Source organism: Bombina bombina, chromosome 11 (assembly GCF_027579735.1).
Source record: "Bombina bombina isolate aBomBom1 chromosome 11, aBomBom1.pri, whole genome shotgun sequence".
Lineage (NCBI taxonomy): Eukaryota > Metazoa > Chordata > Amphibia > Anura > Bombinatoridae > Bombina > Bombina bombina.
The window spans coordinates 83,754,332-83,777,573 of record NC_069509.1 but is presented as its reverse complement, the minus strand read 5'-3'; the positions used below and the strand labels follow the sequence as shown (position 1 = coordinate 83,777,573).

Genomic DNA, 23,242 nt, shown 5'->3' with positions numbered 1-23,242 from the left:
ATTTTCTCCATAGAGGCCTCATTCTTGAAGGCCCACGATGAAGCCACAGCTCTACTTAAATGAGCCGTGATCTTTTGAGGAGGCTTATGGCCTGCTGTCTCATAGGCCAAGCGAATCAAGCTCCTCAACCAAAAGGATAAAGAAGAAGAAGAGGCCTCTGCCCCATGCGCTTCCATGATTACACCACAAAAAGAGATGTAGACTGTCTGAAAAACTTTGTAGCCAGAAGATAGAACTTTAAGGCACGAACCACATCCAGGTTATGAAGTAACCTTCCCTTAGAAGAAGGGTTAGGACACAAAGAAGGAACAACTATTTCCTGATTGATGTTATGGTTAGACACCACCTTGGGAAGAAACCCCAAACCAGTGCGAAGTACAGCCTTATCCGCATGAAAAACCAGATAAGGAGGCTCACATTGCAAGGCAGCCAGTTCAGATACTCTGCGTGCCGATGCAATAGCCAACAGGAAGAGAACCTTCCAGGACAGAATCTTAATGTCAACGGAATGCATAGGCTCAAACGGAACCTTCTGCAATACCCTAAGGACCAAGTTTAAGCTCCATGGAGGAGCAGACTGTCTAAAGACAGGCCTGATTCTAGACAGAGCCTCAACAAAAGATTGAATGTCAGGGAGCTCAGCGAGTCTCCTATGCAACAAGGCGGATGCCAAAATCTGTCCCTTTAAGGAACTGGCGGCTAGACCCTTCTCCAAACCGTCTTGGAGAAAGGACAGAATCCTGGATACCTTCACCTGTCAAGGATATCCATGCTTCTCACACCAGGACAAGTAAATCCTCCACACCTTATGGTAGATGCGACAAGTGACTGGCTTCCTTGCCTGAACTAGAGTATCAATCTTTCAGAAAAGTCTCTTGATCAAGACTAGACGTTCAATCTCCACGCAGGCATCCTCAGAGAATCTAGATTCCGATGTTGAAAGGGGCCCTGTTCCAGCAGATCCCTGCGACAGGGTAACCTCCACGGCGGAGAGGATGACATCCCCACCAGATCCGCAAACCACGTCCTCCGCGGCCATGATGGAGCAATCAGAATGGCCGAACTCGCTCCTGTTTGATGCGTGCCAGTACACAAGGTAGAAGTGGTAACGGTGGAAAAATGTAAGCTAGGCTGAACCCCCAAGGTACCGCTAAGGCATCTATCAGCTCTACCTTGGGATCCCTGGACCTCAACCCTTATCGGGGTAGCTTGCAATTAAGACTGGATGCCATGAGATCTATCTCAGGCGTTCCCCATCTGAGACAAATCTCCGTAAACACCTCGGGGAGAAGAGACCATTTCCCCGGATGGAAGAATTGCCTGCTGAGAAAGTCCGCTTCCCAGTTGTCCACACCTGGAATGTGAACCGCTGAGAGCGAGCAGCTGTGGGACTCCGCCCACTCCAAGATACCTCCCTCATTGCTAGGGAGCTCCTCGTACCCCCCTGATGGTTGATGTAAGCCACCGAGGTAATGTTGTCAGTTTGGAATCTGATGAAGCTGAACGACCCCAGAGGAGGCCATGCCTTTAGAGCATTGAAGATTGCTCAGAGTTCCAGAATATTTATCGGAAGGCTCCTCCCGGGACCATTTATCGGAGAGACTCCTCCCGGGACCATTTTCCTTGTGCTATCCTGGCACCCCAAACAGCTCCCCATCCTGCCAGACTGGCATCCGTGGTCACAATCTCCCAGGACGGTCTCAAGAAGGACGTCCCCATGGACAGTTGCTCTGGATGGATCCACCAAGAGAGGGAGTTCCGAGTCCGTCCATGGATCTGCTGGGACAGATCTATATGATCACCATTCCACTGTCTCAACATGCACAGTTGAAGAGGTCTGAGATGGAACCTGGCGAATGGGATGATGTCTATGCTTGAAACCATGAGTCCGATCATCTCCATTCACTGAGCCACTGAGGGGCTTGAGGAGGACTGAAGGGCAAGACAGGTGGACGCAATCTTCCTGCATCGATGGTCTGTGAGAAATATTCTCATGGACATAGAGTCTATTATCGTGCCCAGGAACTTTGCCCTGTTGCTGGGAACCAGGGAACTCTTTCCTGAGTAGATCTTCCAACCGTGAGATTGGAACAGAATAAGAAGAGCCCTTGAATGATCCTCTGCGAGACTGAGCGAAGGCAACTGGACTAGGATGTCATCCAGATAAGGCGCCACAGCAATGCCTCTGGATCTGGCCACTGCAAGTAGCGCCCCCAGAACCTTTATGAAGACTCTCGGGGCCGTCGCCAGACCAAAAGGAAGGGCCACAAACTGGAAGTGTTGGTCCAGAAACGCAAATCTTAGGAACTTGAAGCAGTCCCTGTGAATTGGCACATGAAGGTAAGCGTCCTTCAAGTCAATAGTCGTCATGAACTGTCCCTCTTAAACTAGGGGCAGGATAGATCTGATCGTTTCCATTTTGAAAGATGGAACACTCAGAAACTTGTTTAAACACTTTAGGTCCAGAATTGGGGCGGAACGTGCCCTCCTTCTTTGGAGCCACAAAAAGATTGGAATAGTACCCTAGACCCCATTCTGCTTGGGGTACTGGTACGATAACGCAGAGAGAGGCGAGATCTCTCACACACTCTAGAAAGGCCTCTCTCTTTTCTGGTCTTGAAGAAAGGTTTGACAGGAGGAATCTGCCCCTGACCGGATGGGATCTGAACCCTATCCTGTAACCCTGGGTGACCACTTCCAGAACCCAAGGGTCCTGCAACCAGACTTCTGAGAAGAGAGATAATCTGCCCCATACTTGGGTCCAGAGACCAGTCTGGGGCTGCCCCTTCATGCCGATTTCGTCTTGGCGGGCTTCTTGCTCTGCTTAGACTTGTTCCAAGATTGTGCCTGCTTCCAAGTTCTGCTTTCGCATCGGGCTGCTGTCCCCACGTAAAGTAGATCCCTTAGGCTTAGCCTTCTTATCCTGAGGTAGGAAAGCTCCCTTGCCTCCTGTAACTGTGGATATGATCGAATCCAACCCTGGACAGAACAGAATCTTTTCTTGAAAAGGCAGGGACAACAGACTCGATTTAGAGGTCATGTCCGCAGACCAAGACTTTAGCCACAGAGCCCTGCGAGCTAAAACTGAAAAACCTGACACCTTAGCGTTCAGGCGAATAATTTGCATATTGGCATCACAGATGAAAGAATTGGCAACCTTCAGCGCCTTAATCTTTCCTGTATCTCGTCTCCCCCCTCGACTATTTCACACAGGGATTCACACCAATATGTTGCAGCTCCAGCAACCACAGCAATGGCCGCTGCTGGCTTAAAAACAAACCCCATGTGCTGAAACATCCTTCTTAACAAGTTTTCCAGCTTTTTATCCATGGGCTCTTTAAACGACGAACTATCCTTGAGGGGAGTATTTGTCCGCTTCGCGAGCATAGAGATCGCACTATCCACCATAGGGACGGTACCCCACAGCTCAAGCTGAGAGTCAGGAATGGGGAACAGTTTCTTAAAGGAAGGAGAAAAGGAAGAACCTAATCGCTCCAATTCATTCTTAATAATATTAGCCATCTTAACGGAAACCGGGAAAGTCTAAGGTACTACCCTGTCCTCGTATACCTTATCTAGCTTAGGAATTGAAGGTTCCTCCGGAATCTTGGGCTCCGGAACCTCCAGAGTAGCAAGCACCTGCCTCAGCAAAAAGCGCAAATTCTCCATCCTAAACCTAAAATCAGTCTTCTCCGCAGCGGGAGGTTTAGATGACACGGACTCCGACCCAGAAGGGGCCTCCTCCGAGGAGTCGGAGTGGGCCTCGTCATTGTATAATGCCTCTGGGGTTTCCATTGGCATAGACAACCCCTGGGCCGGGCCGCCATGATACACCCTACGCTTGCGCTTAGCAGAACGTGGTAAGGCATGGATTACGTTTGAAACTGCCGATTCCAGTTGGTCCGCAAAGTCTGGCGGCCAACGAATCTCTCCCAAAGGAGTAACGGTTGGAACCCGGGGCGCTGCATGTGCAATTGGAGATGAATGCAGGGAACGCACCTCACGGGACAAAGAACCCTCAGAGGTAGACGGCTCAGTAGTACTAGACATCCGTTTACATTTAGATGTTGCAACTTTATCAAGGCATGTGGAACATAGTTGAGCAGGCTGATCTACCAGAACCTCCTCACAATAAACACAGGAATGAGACTTTGTTAAAGAGTGAGAACCCTCTAACGCGTCAGAGTGCTCCATAGCTTGCGCTTTTATTACGGACTAGCTTAACTTATAAATAGGCACCTTTATACCTCAAATTGCCGGGGCACTCACGACCTCCTAGGACCCGGACTACAGAAACCGTTTAGTCTCCTGCGCCACTGATCAACAGGAAGAGAGATAGGCACACCCGGTCACATGGAATCCCTGGCAGGACTGCCCCTGCACTAAGGAGGAAACGCGCCAAAAAGGACCGTGCAATACTCCCGTCAGTAACTTGAAAGTTCCACACATCTCGCACATAACGCAGCAATGACACAATAAACAATATCATGTATAAACCCCCCCTGTTCAATAATCCCCTTTCCAGTAATATTAACCCTTGATTCTTTAAAGATTAAAGGTGTCACACTGTGACCCTGTCTTCCATGTTATCATTATGAATAAGAAATGAAACTATCTTACCAGAATCTATGCCGTGGAACAGGAACACGGCCCTTCAAGTGTGACAGGTTAGTAGCCTCGCTCCTTACATGGACTTGAGTGCAGAAAGCAGGCAGCAAAACTCGTCAACGCTAATTGCTTGAGGGGCTTTTAATATGAGTCGGGATGGTTTCGCAGAAAGACTCTCCCTGCATCTCCAGACTCTAACTTTCGCCCAGGCTCTCACTGAGAGGCTGACAGGACTACTTAAAACTCTGGTCCAAATGCGAGCACTACTCTCCATAAGAGACTACTCCGAATCCTCTGCCATCCTCCTGTGACGAAAGGCAAAGAATGACTGGGGGATGAGGGAAGTGGGGGAAGGTATTTAAGCCTTTGGCTGGGGTGTCTTTGCCTCCTCCTGGTGGCCAGGTTCTTAATTCCCAACAGTAATGAATGAAGCCGTGGACTCTCCTCCCCTTTAGATGGAAATAACACAGGGATCATCTGGAGTGGGTGAGCCGATACGCCCTTAAGTATATCTGCCTGTATCTAACCAGCAAATTAGGGTGCTCAAACGAAATGTGAGTATCCATTTGGCTCATTCAGAACACAGTGCCTACTTATCTGTTTGGTGGTTCTACACACGAGGCGCCCCTTTGTTCTTTCTCTCATTCTGCAGCTTATCCGGATTTGTCTGTGAGGAGGAGGCAGCCATCACCTGCTTACTAATTTTGTGAAGATATTTACCTTTGGAGGAGTGTATAACACTAATCCTGGGACTTTGATTTTAGTGCTCTGTATGTATATAGCATATATTGGTATATTGTGTATTATTCCCACTTAACTTCCTCTATTTTTATCTTACACACCTAGTATATGCACCCCCTTTAGTTTCTGCTTATTACTCAATACTCTTACTAAGAGGTTTACATGGACACAGCATTAACCCCAGTCCTATCTTGAAGGGAAGCTACACATTAAAGGACTCCATTTTCTTCGGAGCACCATCTTCCCCTCCTCCTAGTTACAGTGCAAAGAATGACTGGGGGAGTATGGGTAGTGAGAGGATACTTAAGCTCTAGCTGGCGTGCCTTTTCCTCCTCCTAGTGGCCAGGCGCTGAATTTCCCAACAGTAATGAATGGAATCATGCCATTGGAAAGAAAAAAAAATACTTGGTATTCATTCTTTGCTTTCAGGGAGAAGTTCCATGGAACCTTCGCTAACCAGAAATCTTCTGCATCAATGTTAATTCTTGAGCCTCATCCAGCACATTTGTCCATACAGGTCTTGAAGCTCAGTGATGCATAATAAACATTGAGGTAGTGAGATACCCCCCTGAAACAGTGATCTGTAATCACCTCCACTAATGCTACACATAATAGAATAGGAATGTTGTATTTCATAATGGTTAAAGCACTATAAAGCAACAGAACATATTTCATTGCTATTTTGGTCACAAAATCCTTAAAATGTTTGCATTATGATAAACAACATTTTTACAGTTAGAAGGATTTGTAGTTGTTTACCACACCAAGTTGTTTCCTTGTACTGCAACTGGCTTCTATTATGATTAAAAAAAAAGATTTTTTTTTTTTTGCAGTAAATGTACTAAATCATATTTCTTCACTCCTGTGTAGTACTTTAAAAACCTCAAAGAAGGTGTTACCCTCTGTCTATTAACCTGCACACTGTCCTGATTTATCATTGAATGACTCCACTGCTTGACAAATATAAGCATGGGACCTTGAAAATAGGTCCTGGAAAAAAGTAAAATGTCATGACCTTGCTCTTAGGTTGGAAAGAGATTCTAGACTCACAGTTTAGTGCTCTTTTCCTCCTTCACCCCCCCCCCCCTTCAAATAACAATTGCAGCATACTGAGCACTGGTGCTGCTGTTCCATGTAATTAAGGGATGATTTAAAAGCAGCACTACCTTAAAAGGGACAGTAAAGATCTTGACATTTTAATATAAAATATTTAGTTATGCATAATGAAACCACTACAAATATATTTTCATTGTTTATTTTGTCAATTTGTTTTATTTTCAGATTAATTACATGAGCAGTTTCAAATTCTCAGATCTTGAAATGCATCCTGCTGACTTATCAAGGATATAACCCTGCTACATATCTGCCCCTAAATAGTCTACCAAATAACTGTAAAACAGACTAAAGCCCAGATTGGCTCCTTTAAATAAGGAAAATGGTGGGTGGCTGTTAAAAAATAAATGCAGTAAAAAGGATGTTAATTTGTTTTAAAAACATTAAGACTTGGCTGATATATTATTCTATAGTAAAACAGAAAGGTCTTGTAATTACAAGAAGTTTAGTGTCCCTTTAAGAACTATTCAACCACAGAGCAGGGGTTTTAACCTTAGAGGTCGATTTATCAAGCTGCGGCAGACAGGGGCACATATATGCACCCCTGTCCGCCGCAGCTCGCCTCTGGCAGGCTGAATTCCCCTGGCGGAATGCAGCATTGCACACGAGCACTATTTCGCGCTCACGTGCAATCCCGCCCCCTACCCGCACACAGTCAATCACGCACGGGCAGTATCTGTCAATCTCCACGGTCGGAAGAGACCGTGGAGTTTGAAATTTGCCTCCTAAGAGGTGGCGAAAGGGTAGGGAAGCAGCAGTCTGATGAACGCTGCTTGTTAAATATGGCGTGCAGGTTCTCTTGTGAGAAACCTGCAGTCGTAAGCAGGCGAAAGCCTGCCGAAGAGGTTGATCGACCCCTTAGTGTCCATCTGTAACACACAATGTAGTGATTTCAATACTAGAGACATGGCAGCACTAATTTGATTATTGTTTAGGTCTGCTAGAGATAAGGACAGATATTTTCAGTTTAACACCAAATATATTAGTTATCAAATAGGTATAATTATTGACGCTACTTCTTCCAGTGAGAAAAACAAAGTGCATACTGTGTAATGTAAAGACACCACAGTGGTCAGATGTGTGCAAACATTTAAACACTCAAAAGAAATGAAACAGTAATCTGTACAGCAATAAAAGAGAGACAAATAATGCATATTATTTTTTTTTTTATTTAATTATTCTCCAAGTACCTCTTAAAAAAATTTACAAGACAGCATCGGTGGGATATGATTAGTGACAGAAGTGTTCAGATGGGCTGCTGTGCTTCATTTTTTTATATTTTTGCATTTTTTTAAGAAAATTTACATATTTACAAAGAAATTAACCTCTTTAGTACAAAGGACGTGAGAAATAAAAACAGACAGTAGAAAAGCAACATCAACAAAACCTTGCGTTCCCTGGATGAAAGCAAAATGTTTATGCCCAGGTTCTATACAAGAACTACATTTAAAGGCACTCTGTGACATACATCTGCAATACAGACACAAACTTTAGCACTCGTTAATAAAACGTGTTGTGTTTTTTTTTTCTTCAGGACAAAAAGGACAACATGTACCAAAATCAATTATAACAACAGTTTCAAGATACTAATGTAACACTTTACTTTGGCTTATATCTGGTTCATAGATTGCTAGTAAACTCATTAAAAAGGTAACAGAGGTATGCGTCTAAGCAACAGACCATCTGCTTTTGTATCCTAGCTTTCAAAATACTTTAGTTTATAATCAATTTTAAGAAAACTATATGAGTATGTACAGATTTACATTAAAGGGACAGTAAACTCAAAATTCAACTTTCAAAATGCAGATTGAGCATGCAATTTTAAACAACTAGTTGCGGATTTGTGGCTGCATTTATATGCCTCTTGCTATTGGCTCATCTGCTGTGTTTAGCTAGCTCCCAGAAGTGCATTGCTGCTCCTTTAACAAATAATTAGAATACCAAGAGAATAAAACAAAGTTTAATAATAAAAGTTAATTGGAAATAAATAATAATAATATAAAAACTATTGTGGGTTTAATGTCCCTTTAATGGCAATGCAATGTTGCAAAGGCCCCTTTCTCTATGTAGCTTTTCACTCACTGATTAACAAAACCAAAATGACAGACGTTGAAAATCACACTTTAAAGGTTTATGCAACAAATTATATTAAAATGATCCCTAAAAGTGTATTGGTGAACATTAAAAAATTAAAACAGAGGATAAAAATGGGAGACTTTACAAAAATGTGGTTAGAAGATATTAAGTTACATAATAAATTTGACATATGCCAGTCTCTGTAGGTTAAATTGCAATGTTACCACTTGGAAACATTGATTTTAAATAAAATACACGCAATATATACAGTATGAAATGTCATTTTATATTCCAATTCCTTAATAAACTGTTAAGCAGCAGCTATACTAAGGAGCCATGCTAGATTGCTGCCAGATGAAAAGAAATACCATTTAGTATTGTCAAAACATTTCCAATAGGTAATAACAAAAAAAATGTAAAAAGGTATCAGTGGCAAATAACATGCACTATTAATATATTCTCTTAGAATGCATAATATATAGACAGTTCACTACAGCAGTTCTGGTAATTCAAAAACAGATTTTTATTGGCCCCAAAATCTTAGATAACTTCAGGATCATCCAACAAATAAGGTCACTTATAAATACAGTATAAATGTAATGTTTAAAGGGATATTAAACAGTATGAGATTGTAATATAAAATGTTTAATTGTGTGTAGTTAAAAAAAATTGTAATATACTTTCATTATTTATTTTGTCCCCCTTTCCTATAATTTAACTGTTGAGTTTTATTTTGAAATTACACTGCAAACAATTAGGAAGAGATATAAAACAGGCAATACAATAGACAAGGTTGTATGGATTTCCACTCTGCCTTGTTTATGCAAACTCTATTGTGTGGTTAATATAATATATTGTTCCCTTATTTTCTCAGCAGAAGACAGAGATCAATAGAAAACTAGTTCAAACATGGTGGCACCCATTACATTATACAAACTAGAGTAGGGGTCAGCAACCTTGGACCCCCAGATGTTTTTAAACTACATTTCCCATGATGCTGAGATACTCATTAAGCTGTCTGAGTATCATGGGAAATTTAGTTCCAAAACATCTGTGGGCCCAAAGTTGCTGACCCCTGATCTAGAGTACTTTAAAGAAACTAAACTTTTACACATATCACTATTTAATAATCAATATTTAAACAACTAATATAATGGCAACAATACAGCTACATATTGTTATAAGGCTAATCTTTGCTCTGTGTGCATCTTTATGTGTAACATACATTAAAGGGACACAAGTCAAAATTAAACTTGTATGATTCAAATAGAGCATGCAATTTTAAACAACTTTCCAATTTATTTCCATTAACAAAATGTGCACAGTCTTTTTATATTTAAACTTTTGGAGTCACCAGCTCCTACTGAGCATGTGCAAAAATTCACAGAATAAACGTGTATGCATTTGTGATTGGCTGATGGCTGTCACATGGTACGTGTATGCATTGGTGGTTTGCTGATGGCTGTCACATGGTACAGGGGGAGTGGAAATAGACATACCTTTTAAAATTGTCAGAAAAAAAAATCTACTACTCATTTGACGTTCAGACTAAGTGCTATTGCATTGTCTTGTTATATTGCATGTGCTGATTATGCAAATCTACTGTGTTGAATGGTCCTTTAACTGCTTAATATCCCTTGAAATCATCTTTAAATCGCTGTTCCAAAATGACACAAGTAAGCATACTCATTGGTTGCAATCTGGTTCGATAAATAATTCACAATTTGATTTTTCTTCCCTGCATGCACTGAGTGTATTAAGGGGTCTATGTCACTTCCATTAGCTTTTCTCAGATGACATGGAGCATTCTTCACTGTATGGAGTCAGCTATTATTACTCATTGCTGCCTTTCTCCAGCACATTAATTTATGGGTCTCACTATAGATCACTTCTACAGCTGGTTTCCGCTGCTTATTTCCTCTCACTGCCCCTTGTATGTTATGTGTGAAGAATGTTCACTTAATGAATATAGATCACAAAAGTGAACCAGCCGTGGAACTCCCATTTTTAAGACTGGGGGAAAAGTTATTTTTTTTAGCTGCAATGCTTCCTTCTACAGTTAAAGGGACATTATACACTCGTTTTTTCTTTGCATAAATGTTTTGTAGATAATCTATTTATATAGCCCATAGTTTTTTTTTAAATGGATAGTTTTGCTTATTTTTAAATAACTGCTCTGATTTTCAGACTCCTAACCAAGACCCAAAGTTTTAGGAGAATACCGACGTATACCTACTCCAGCTTGCTTCTTTTTGTGTAAAGGGTCTTTTCATATGCAAAGGAAGGGGGAGGGTCCGATATTTCCCACTTGCAGTGGGTGTTCCAGTAACCTTTTAAAAAGAGCTAAAAACTGGAAGCTTCTAAGTAAGTCTTTAAATGGTTTTATACTGGATTTTTATGTATCTGTGCATATTATTCTTTATAGTAGTGTCTATTACATGCAGTTATATGAAAATGAGTGTATACTGTCCCTTTAAATGGTTTTATACTGGATTTTTATGTAATTATCTGTGCATATTATTGTTTATAGTAGGGTCTATTACATGCAGTTATACGAAAACTGGTGTATACTGTCCCTTTAAGATATTTATCCTTTACCATTTTTCTCTACAGAAACAAATTGCCTGCCGAGTGGCATTATGAAGTGGTTGGGGATAATGTGTAATACTTTGTAATAGGTTTATATTCTTCTATCTAAAGCACAAATTAAATTGCATCATTTAAAAAAATTATTAAATATTTGATGCAATAAACATTGAAAATGTTATTGTTAGTTCATTTTAGCCGGGTGGTCTGTAAAATCAGCAGGTGGTGCACCCATTAAAAAGGTTCTGAGGAGAACACTGCTTTATTATAGTGGTAAGCAAATGATTATTTAAGGGCTGCATCGCTATTCTAGTTTTCGGATTAAGGTAGATCAGTCCATTTTCGTCACTAGAAAATATTTTAAATATATCCACAAAACACCTCTCTGTTACTCATATTCTCACCTAAATTCAATTACATGGATACAGTGGACGTGAATACTTTTCCTGTAGGTTCAAAAACAGTTAAAAGGGGCCCTGCGGCCCTCTTAAAGGGACACTGTAGCTAGAAAAAGTACAATATTTAAAAAAGAAATGCCTTAAATTGCATTTTGCCACATGTATGTATTAAACATTTTGCAGCTAAAGAAGATAAAATAGAAAGTTGATGCAACAAGCCAGGCTCTGTAGTGAGTCACTGAAATCACACTCCTTACTGCTTTATGACAAGTTGCCTTAGCTGCTTAAACTTGTCAGAGAACAGTAAGGAGTGCTGCAGAGATTAGTTTGTTACTGAGGTAACCCTGTGCTGGAATAATCATCAACTAGAGCAGGGTTTAAAGTGGAAGAGAGGTAGGCAGCTGCCGCTTAATATTTTTATTTTTTTGTATCCCTACACAATGTAAGACAGAAAACTGCTGCCTTCTATGATGTAGTCAATATACTGTGCTCTCACTATTACAGCCAGTGATGCCTGGTTGCTGAGTAGCTGGTTCAGCAGATGCTCTACAGCAGGCTATCGAGTGTAGAGAAATACTGAGCTGTGTAGAGAAGGAACACCAGGCTCATATTGTGCAGGTTTTAACACAATTTTAAAAAGGCATTGTAAAAAGAATAACTAAATACTTAACACGTAAGTGTACTTTTTTTTTGTAAATTATTTAAGCAGAACATTTTATGATATAATATTGTTCACTAGTTGTTAAAAAAAAATCCTTTACTTTTAGTACAGCCTTGAATGGACGGAAAATATTTTTTAATCAAGCAATTTTTTTTCTTTAAAGGGATACTAAACCCAATTTTTTTTCTTTCATGATTCAGATAGAGCATGAGATTTTAAGCACCTTTCTAATTTACTCCTATTATCAATTTTTCTTTGTTCTCATGCTATCTTGATTTGAAAAAGCAGTACTGTAAGCTTTAGAGCCAGACCATTTTCTGTTCAGCACATGGGTAGCACTTGCTGATTTGTGGCTAAATGTAGCAAACCAATCAGCAGCTCTACCAAGGTGCTGAACTAAAAAATGGGCCGGCTCCTAACCTTTTATTACTGCTTTTTCAAATCAAGATAACATGAGAACAAAGAAAAATTGATAATAGCAGTAAATTAGAAAGTTGTTTAAAATTGCATGTTCTATCTGAATCATGAAAGAAAAAATGTGGGGTTAGTATCCCTTTAACTGTAAGAACAGATTAAAAGGTGCATGTTCCACAAATGTTTACGTAGAGGAAAATATTAGTTTACAATATTTTTATTCTGGAACTATATGCTATACATAGTCCTGTTTTACCAAATTGTTATACTCTATAGGCTTGGTTTTACAGTACTCCGGTGCCGTGTGGGCAAACTGTTATAGTCAGAGATAGCAACTTGAGTATTGTGGCTGTATATAGTTATATTTGATTGAGAAAAGATTATTGCAGTAAATACAATAGAAAGAATACAAGCTTTTTTCTTTTATAATAAATACGAACGCAGTATGACAATATTTAACAATCATATAGAATGTAAGACGGCATTAAACATTTGCATCTTGTTACCAATATATATCATTTTATAGCTAACCATCTATCAAAAGATTAAAGCTTACTGTAAGGAATATGTTGAGAACCCAATTATATTTTGGGCAAAGCTAAAAAAAAAATGAATGGGCCAATTCCACAAAAGGCATTTTGTAGTATAAAATGTTCACTTGCAGCAGACACCCAAAAGTTTTACACATTTAAGTGCTTTGGTGTTTTAAATAAAAATTATATATTACATTTAATGAATTAGACAACCAAAAAAGGAATCTTTACCTATAAAAACAACAACTTATATCGGCATGTTGCAAACTTAAATACCAATATTTACAGTACTTTATTTTGTGAATTAACATACAATTATAAAATAGTACAATTAATGCATCCTAACAAAATACATGAGTTGCCTTACTCCACTGTCAAGTGCCAGCATAGATTTCAAATTGCACTGCTATATCCTAAATCAAATATATCTGAACATGGAAAATAGTTAGATGTTAACAAGCCACAAATACAGGAAAGGAATCAAGATGCTTCAAATAAATTAAATTTGATGGAAGATTTGCTCAACAAAAACCAACAACAATAAGAACATACTGTTTATCCAAATCTGCAAATTCAAAGCATACAGAGTAAAATGCCATAAAGGAAAATATTTTCTTAGGGGACTTCCAGAAATACAATAAAATGTATGTAAAAAATGTCCTTATCATGAAGAATATCACAAGAAAAAGGGGAGGACTAATACTTCCATTTAAAGGGATGGTCAAGTCAAAATTAAACTTTCATGATCCAGATAGAGCTTGCAATTTTAAGCAACTTTGTAATTTAATCCTATTATCAATTTTTATTCGTTCTCTTGCTATCTTTATCTGAATGTAAGCTTAGGAGCCGGCCCATTTTTGGTTCAGCACCTGGGTAGCGCTTTCTGATTGGTGTATACATTTAGACACCAATCAGACAGCGCTAACAAGGTTCTGAACCAAAAATGGCCCGACTCCTATGCTTATATTCTTGCTTTTTCAAATAAAGATAAAAGAGACTATTCCTTTAATGGGAAATAAAACGGATGCACAATATATATTTTGTTCGCCAATAATTAAAACTATCCTTAAAAATGTATATTTTTTGTATGATAAAAATAATTAGTTAAAAGTACCTCTTTTGCAGCCTCCAGACAGCCAATCAACACTTCTATTCTCTCACTTTTTTTTTTTTTTTTATAAAAAGGCAGAAGAAATACAGCCAGTTAGAGACTTCATCTCTCCAGGGATGGGGTACCTTGGCCCTCCTGAAGTTTCAGAACTACATTTCCCATGATGCTCAACTGGACTTTGGAGTGCTTAAAGTGAAGGTAATGTTTAGTAAATCCAAAGATATCAATGCATTATTTCATCATACCATAAGCAAATCGCTAACTTTATTTTATAGATTTTTTTTTTTATTTAGATTTTTTTATAGCTATATATTTCCCTACCGTTTCGACGATAACTCCTCCCAACCTCTATTTCCTGATGTTATGTGCGGTGACGTATAGAGCGGTCCTACCCGCTCTATACGTAATCTCAGAAGCGTGTTCACGATGAACAGTCTAAGTGTGCATGCGCGAATCGGGGATTTCAATCACCACTGTGCATGTGATACGTGTAAATTGTATGTGGATTCCTAAATAAAACAAGTATGCATGCGCAAAACGGGAACGCTCCTGTATTCACAGATGCTGAATTAGATTGTAGCGCATGCGCAGATCATCAAGTAGGCGGATGACGTGGGGTCATGGCCGCCTAACGGCCAGATTTTCAACTGGATGATCTAAAAACGTGACCAAGACAGATAAAAAAAAAAAAAAAAAAGGGTTGAATTTGCGGACCGGCAAAAAGGGAATTTAAACGGCGATTACTGGATTTACAATACATTTAAAAAAAATAAATAATGGATGAAACTCATATTAATTTTGAACAAAGAATTATATTTGGGATCAGCGTCAAGGTAACTTTACCTTCACTTTAAGCATCATGGGTAATGTAGTTCTGAAAAATCAGGAGGGCCAAGGTTCCCCCGTCTTAAGCCATTACAATGAGGGAGAGAATCAACTGTGTGCTCTCTTCCCCAGCCTTAATAACATGCAAGAACCAATCATAATTTAATAATAATTTTTAAAAAAGGGAGGCGGCATCAGTTTCATGTCCTGTTAAGGTTCAGCCTAAAATAATCTTTTAATTTTACCAAAACACAAAGTACCTGCAATTCTATGCCCTGCTTAATTTGTATGTAAAGCTGAAATAGTTTATTTTAAATTATCACAAAAAGGCATGGCAAGCCAGTCTAGAACATAAAGTAAATAACAGGAAACACATATAAATTTTTTTCTCTTCAAAACAAATGCAGTGCACAAGAGAGCCCTCTATTACGAAAACAATAAAATTAGGTATATATTATATTAAGTGATACCTGCATAAGGTCAAAGTGTGCTTACACTCGGAACTATGGCAACTGCATCTCTTAAGATACAAAGGAAAAAAACAATAATGAAAAAAAAATAGACTATACAGAGCTGACCAGATTTTGCAATTAAATAAATTAAATTGTGGTAAATATTTTAAAGTTAAGAAAGAGAGAAATTAAATGCATAATAAATGATGGACGCATTTGGTGACTTCAGCACCTTAATTGTTTAACATTTACATAAGAGCACTGTGACATTGGAAATTCTTTCCATTTTATTATAATGTATAAAAATATGCAGCTTTTATAAACAAGGTTCTATTACAATATCTAACTTAACTGTACACTGCTACATTACATTTATTACTCCGAGTACAGCAGAATCTGAAAATCGCCACTGGCAGGTTCCATTGACCAGTCACTAACATCTGTAGTTAGTCTGGTTTCTGTGGCGATTTACATTTTAAAACATGTACCCCAAGTATTACAGCATGAGACTGTTGAGAGATTATGTGATGTTTTCAGCACATATTTAATCCATTATAGTCTTTCATAGGCCTTCTGTTATTACGCAAACCTCAAGGCGATGGTTTTAATCAATTTTTTCAACTTTGCCAATGATTTTCTCTTCATAAATGGGTAAAACAGTATCATCCTCTCGCACCTCCTCAAATACCACACCACAGTCGAATTCATCACTCACTTTCTTGAAGTAATACCTGCAAAATAAACTATTTTTAGTTATGTGAAATAAAATGACCAAATCACCTAGCAGAATATACTGCATGAACACAGCAATTACAAGCACACATATAAAATGCACTTGGATCCTTGATATAAGCTGTGAAATTGACCATGCGAAGTTTAATTAAACTTATAATTTAGTATATTTGATTTTCCTGGCATAACCGGTGGGAATTCACCTTCGCAATTAAAGTCATAATATCATTTTATACAAAACTGTCCTTTTTTTCCCTCTAAAGCTAAATTTACTGGGTATGTATCCAGGATTTGGTTGTTTCCTTATCACAATGTTCAGCCTTTGTTAATTTGGCATTCACATATGCTATATGCACACACCATGTATAAAAGTAAAAATAAAATGTGCATTAAAATGAAAACACAGATTTGCTTTCAGAGGTCAGAAAGATTACTACTGTGGTCTCCTTTCATTTAGGAGATAACCTAGCCATGTTCTGGAATTGATTTCTGCTTCCAGGTAGATATTGAAATTCCTGTAATCTCTTCTAAAGAAGACTGATACTCCTTTAGATATCTCGTCAACCCCTTTAGCATGTAAGCCTATAATCCCAGATGTTTTGTAGATCACCTTCATGATAGCTGATCTACAAGAGCCTTCTACACACTTGTTCTCTGAATGCTACTTTGGATATCATACCTATGTTTATAGCACTGCGGAATCTGTTGGCTCTCTACAAATAAATAATAATTATATTAATTTTAATTGAACATATTAAGAACATTTCTATTTTTATTCAAACAAGTAATTTCTCATATACATACTGACGCATCAACAAATAATTATCACATTCCAAATAGGATTATTACCTATAGTTGCCTTTCTTAGTAAGCAGTTCTTTAAACTGTCCAAGGGTAACCACTCGACCTTTAACCATTGTTCTGTAGGGTATTGGTTCTCCACAAAAGTAGTATGCCACTACAATGTTGTCACAAGGTTGTGGAGTAGCACTTCCAGTTTTTTTCTGTAGTTTTAACCTATGATCAAAAGGAAAAACAAAACCGTTACATGGAGAGATACATTTTTTTTCTGATTTGGGTAAGCTTTACATGGAAAAATATTGTTTTATCTATATATAAAAAAAAAAATCTGAAGGTATTGTTTACTTATCCAAATTGTGCAAAATATCTCCTGCAAAACTATTAGTAACATGAGTAGTTAAAGGAACACTGCACTGTATTTTTTTTCCAATTGAATATGTTCCAAATTACTGTATACACCAGCTGCAAAACAATAAATGCCTTGAAAAGTTCTACTTTAGTCTTATTTTTACAACTGATATAGCAGTCTTTGCTCACTAAAGTCACCATCCATAAAGAAGCGAGAGAAAGAGAGAAATATTCTTGTGTTCTTGTGTGGTTTCAATGAGCAAAACCAGCTATTTCAAATAAAAAATAAACTCAAAGGTGCAACTTTCTATGCATTTAATACTCTGCAGCTGCTATAAAAAGACGTTGGAAAGGCAAGCACTACTAAGTACCTATAACTTCACTAGGAGGGTGAACAGCAGTGTGCAGGGTCTTTTCATGAAAAGGCTTAGAAAAAACTTCAGATGCAAGTGGTTTGGAAGTTTCAAGAACAAAATATAAAGTTATTTTTCCAGACTTTGCAATACAAGTTTAAGTTTGACAGCAAAATTAAATTGTCCCTCTATTTTCTAGTTCAAGTGATACGGCAGGAAAAGCAGCAGGATCTTCCGAACCAATCGCTGTTCTTCTGCCTACACATATTTACTTCATTGCAACTAGCTCACAAACGTGACACCTGCCAGAAACAAATCAAATACGCAGAAAGAATGTTTGATGCTAGCAAGAATAAAATACAATTTGAAGGTTATAGTATTCTCTTATTTCCAAAGCGTTGGGATAACGATAGATGGAAAATAGTGTGTGCTTCACGCATCTAAGTATCCTTCAGAAATTCCTTTCAAAAGCTCAAGTTTTTGAAGAATTCCTATCGATGCCTGCAAAGTTTTGTATTTATATATTTATTTATTATTTCATAGCAGCCACCTCACAGAAACATTTGACTACAGATAAAGCTTTTGTATCCGCCTATGAGGACACATAAGCTGATGTATGCTTTGTAAATATTTTTGACACAGAAATAGAAGTCTTCAGTGTTTTATCATCTCAACCTTTTCAGTACAAAGAGAGGAAGGTGAATCACATACGGGGAGCAGCACAAATATTACAATTTACATATGGAAAGCTACAGTGTATTCAATTTTGAACAGGGACAGTAAAGTCAAGATGAAACTTACATGATTCAGATAGAACTTGCAAGTTTCCTATTTACATTTACATTAATTATCAAATTTGATTGTTCTCTTGGTATCCTTTGTTGAAACTAATGGGGAAACTAGATGGTGATTGGTGGCGGCACATATATGAAAGGCCAAATGAAGTATAGCACTGATATAGGGCTACTGCCAAACTGTAAACCATATCCAAACAACTGTAGAGTCCAGCTGCACTGTAGTATTCTTTAAAATACCTTTATTGCATCATATCTGGGTCAAACAGTGACAACGTTTCGGTTAAATACCCTTAATCATGTATTAATAAAAAAAATAAAAAAATGAAACAAGTGACACTATTTGAACCAGATATGACGCAATAAATGTATTTTAAAGAATACTACAGTGCTGCTAGACTCTAAATGTTTTTTAGCTGCACATACAGGCCTCTTGTCATTGTCTCACCTGATGATATAAATCAGTAAATTGAAAAACTGTTTTAAACAATGTACTCTATCTGAATAATGACCTTGCTGTCCTTTTAAATACTGAAAAAAGATAATATGTAATACTTCTAATTAAGTTTATTGGGACCCAGATCCCTCGAGTCCCCACAAAAAGGAGTGGTGTGGTCACACACTGATCTCAGTGCCATACAACCCTGGGATACTGTACACCAACACCAATCATGGATCAATTCTCAAGAAAAAATAGATGTGGGTGAGACCAAAACAAAGAAAATTAGGGCAAGGGGATTATACATTATATAATTCAGGGAAAGAAGCTGCATCTGTCTTTATGTGAACAGAGGAGATGAAGGTTTTTTTTCTTCACCATAAGCATTTTAAAGATATTACCCCTGTGTTCTATTTGTTTAACTCTATATCTATCTGGGAAGAGATAGATTGGGATAAAGCTTAAGAGATAACTAATTGAATCGCTAAAGCTAATATTTTTTGTTATAGATAGTACTGGGGGCAATCCCCCTTTAATATCATAAAAAACCCATAACAGATCATCTCAAGAACAGCATGATAAACGGAATCTGACTTGTATGTATATAGCATCTTAGATAAAGGTAACTCCAATATATAACTCATATATGGATATCAGATCCCAGGTGGGTTACTTGAACTTTTACCATTCAATAACTCTCTCTATTTAGACACCAACTAAAGGTTATCTTCATTTGGGGAGAAAGATATATAATCAGAGAATGAGATTTAGGGTTTTAATCCCATCAAGCTATTTATAAAAAAAGCTGCTAAGTGTGTCATATAAAAACGTATGCTTACCTGATACATTTCTTTCTTTCTTGACACTATGAGTCCATGGATCATCATTAATTACTGTTGGGAATATAATTCCTGGCCAGCAGGAGGAGGCAAAGAGCCCGCAGCAAAGCTGTTAAGTATCACTTCTCTTCCCACAAACACCAGTCATTCAACTGAAGGAAAAGGCGAGAAAGGAAGCAACACAAGGTTCAGAGATGCCTGAGTATTATATAATAAAAAACTGTCTGAAAAATACAGGGAGGGCCGTGGACTCACTGTGTCAAGAAACAAATTTATCAGGTAAGCATAAATGTTGTTTTCTTTCTAATGACGCAATGAGTCCATGATCATCATTAATTACTGTTGGGAATCAATACCCAAGCTAGAGGACACAGATGATAAGGGAGGGACAAGACAGGTCACCTAAACGAAAGGCACTACTGCTTGAAGAACCTTTCTCCCCAAAAAAACCTTATCCGAGGCAAAAATTAAAATTTAGAAAAAGTATGCAGAAAAGACAAAGTTGCAGCCTGCAAATCTGTTCAACAGAGGCTTCAATTTTTAAAGACCCAGGAAGAAGAAACAGCCCTTGTGGAATGAACCGTGATTCTCTCATGAAGCGGCATGTCCAGCAGTCTCATAACACAACAAATTATACTTCCAACCAAAGGGAAAGAGAAGTAGCTGTCCCAGAGAAACAAACCACCAATAGAAAACTGGCGAAAATCCTTAGTTGCCTGTAAAAGAGAAAAAGAACACGCACAACCTCCAAATTGTGCCACCAACGTTCCTTATGGCAAGAAGGATTCAGACATAGACAAGGAACAACAATATCCTACCTAATATTTCCATCCGAAACAACTTAGGAAGAAAACCAAACTTAGTACAAAGAACCACCTTATCTGCAAGGAAGATAAGATAAGGTGAAACACACTGCCAAGCTGAAAGTCCCGAGACTCACTGAACAGAAAAGATAGCCTTCCGAGATAACACTTAATATCTATGGAATGTACTGCAAAACCTAAAGAACAAGGTTAAGAACAAGGTTAAGGCTCCAAGAGGGAGCAACTTACTTTAAGGGCAGGCCTGATTTTGACCAGGCCTGAAAAGAGATTGCCCATCTGGCACGACGGCCAGACAACACAGAATCTGGTCCATGGAGACCATAAGACCAATTAGCTCCTATATTGAATCACTTAAAAGTGAAGGAAATTCAGCTGCAGGTAGATCCCAGACCTCTTAGAGACAGGTCAAAATTCGGATCCTGACTGCACTCCAAGAGAAGCCCTTGGATTCACACCAATAAAGAAAAATATGCCATAATCTATGATAATCCTTCTAGAAACAGGCAAGTCCGGCTCTGAACATCACGCTAAAACAAAAACAGGCGTTCAATCTTCAAGTAGGCAGCATCAGAGAAACTAGATGAATAAAGGGACCCTGACTCAGAAGGTCCTTCCTCAGGTAAAGTCACCAAAGTGTAGAGATGACATTACCAAAAGGTCTTCATACCAGATCCTGCGCGGTCAAGCTGAGGCTATTAGAACCCCTGCCGCTCTCTACTGAAGAATACGAGCAATGATTATTGGAGGGAAAGCAAATGGAGGAAAACGGGTATGCCAGACTGAAATCCAAGAAAAAAACGCCAAAACATCTATCCGTGGATCACTTGACCATGACCATTTGAGGGTTTCCCCAGAGTACACCTCCAGAAGGAGAAACCACTCCCTGGGAAGAAATATCTGACCATTCAGAAGTCCGCTTCCCAATTGTCCATCTCAGGAAAGAGGACGACAGACATCAATAATGAGCCTCCGCCCACTGAAGAACCCAAGTCACGTTCTATATGGCTAAGGAACCCCTAGTACCTCCCTGTTGGTTGATATAAACCATTGAGGTGATATTGTCCGACTGGAACCAAGCTAAGAACGACTGATGGCTAAGAGGCCAAGCTAAAGCTTCATGTTTGAAGCCAGAGAATTGAAAATTGCTCTCTACTCCAGATGTTAAAGAGAAGAGCAGCTTCCGAGTCCTTAATCTTAATAAGACCCAGACAGTATACCAGACCAGCAGGTTGGCATCCATGGACACATCACCCAAGAATATCTCCAGAAGCACACTCTCTGAAATAGATATGCCTGAAAAAATACCAAAGTAGAGAGACTCTTGTCAACTGATTTATATCTATCCTTTGAGATAGAGCCGAAAGTTCTCCATTTTATGGAAAATAGCAAAAGAAATGATGTCCATGGAGACCATAAGACCAATTCCCTCCTATATTGAATCACTTAAAAGTGAAGGAAATTCAGCTGCAGGTAGATCCGAACTCCCAACCTACTGGCTGTAAAGGGCAAAGCCATCTACCGGACAACTAGAGCTTGCTGTATGCTGGACCTTAGACTGCAGACAGAGAAAAAGGAACAAATCCTTAAAATCTGACCTCTGTTAGAACACCTTCTAAATACAGAGACTATAAAAGTCCACCCATGAAGATGGAACAGGGGAACACTTCTCCAGATTCAATTCCCATCCATGAGAAAGAAGATGAAGATTGGACAAAATCTCAAAAGAGAAACAGTTCGAAGGAAGGACGACACCTGAACCATCTATAGTCCAGAAAAGCACCCTTTTACTACCCCAGGACCTAAAAGTCTTTCTCATCAAAAGAGAATGGATATTACTTTGAGGGTCAGCACCAGAAAAACTTCAGGAAAATACCCAGATCCCGTTCCCAGACAGGGGCTGGAACTCTCACTCCCAGAGAAGAATGTCCTGAACCCTGTTCAAGGAAAGTTTCTCATTCTACCTGGATTTTAGATATTCTAGAAGAGAATCTGCCTCTGGGAGAAAAAAGAGACTGGTCTAAAAAGACATGACCCCTGACTAAAAAGGAAAAAGGGGAAACCTTCCTTTAGCCTTACCCTCTAGACAAGTGATAGAAAAACTCCTTTTACCTGCACGTCAGAGGATAATACCATCAGACCAGGTCCAAACAAGGACTCATCCTTAAAAAAACGCCAGAAGCTTGGAATTGGAGGAAACATAAAAATTGAATCTGCCACTGCAGAACTATAAAGCCTAGACTGTATCACTAAGCCACAAGAAGGCTTCTCAGCTGAAAGCTGCAATGCCCGGTGGCTAGGACAGCAAGTCTAATAAGACAAGGAATTGCTCTAAAAGAACAATAAATCTCCAGCTTCTATACAAGGATCCGTAAAAGAGCAGCTACCCTCCATAAGGATCCTCTACTTAGGGTACCGTGCATTTTAATGAGTCAGGAACAGGAAAATCCTATAAAGTTCAGGAGACAGGGAGAAAGGTATCCCTAGCTTCTCCTACACCAATGTGCCAATTTCCATAACAAGTTAGAAACCCTTTCCTCAAAGGAAGTAACATCATAGAAATGATCAAGTTCACAAGAACTTCCAAAGGTTGACAA

The 23,242-nt window shown here is 38.8% G+C and overlaps 1 protein-coding gene across 1 annotated transcript in view; it reads right to left on the bottom strand.

Moving 5' to 3' along the window:
- Positions 1–12,798: 12,798 nt before the first annotated feature.
- AXIN1 (axin 1) overlaps positions 12,799–23,242 on the bottom strand; it is a 165,369-nt gene continuing 154,925 nt past the window's right edge. Inside the window, exons 6-7 of the mRNA XM_053694215.1 lie at positions 17,100–17,267; positions 12,799–16,249 (exon numbers count right to left, since the gene is read on the bottom strand). Of these exons, the coding sequence (XP_053550190.1) occupies positions 16,123–16,249; positions 17,100–17,267 (295 nt within the window). The 3' untranslated portion in view covers positions 12,799–16,122. The remainder of the gene's footprint in view (positions 16,250–17,099; positions 17,268–23,242) is intronic.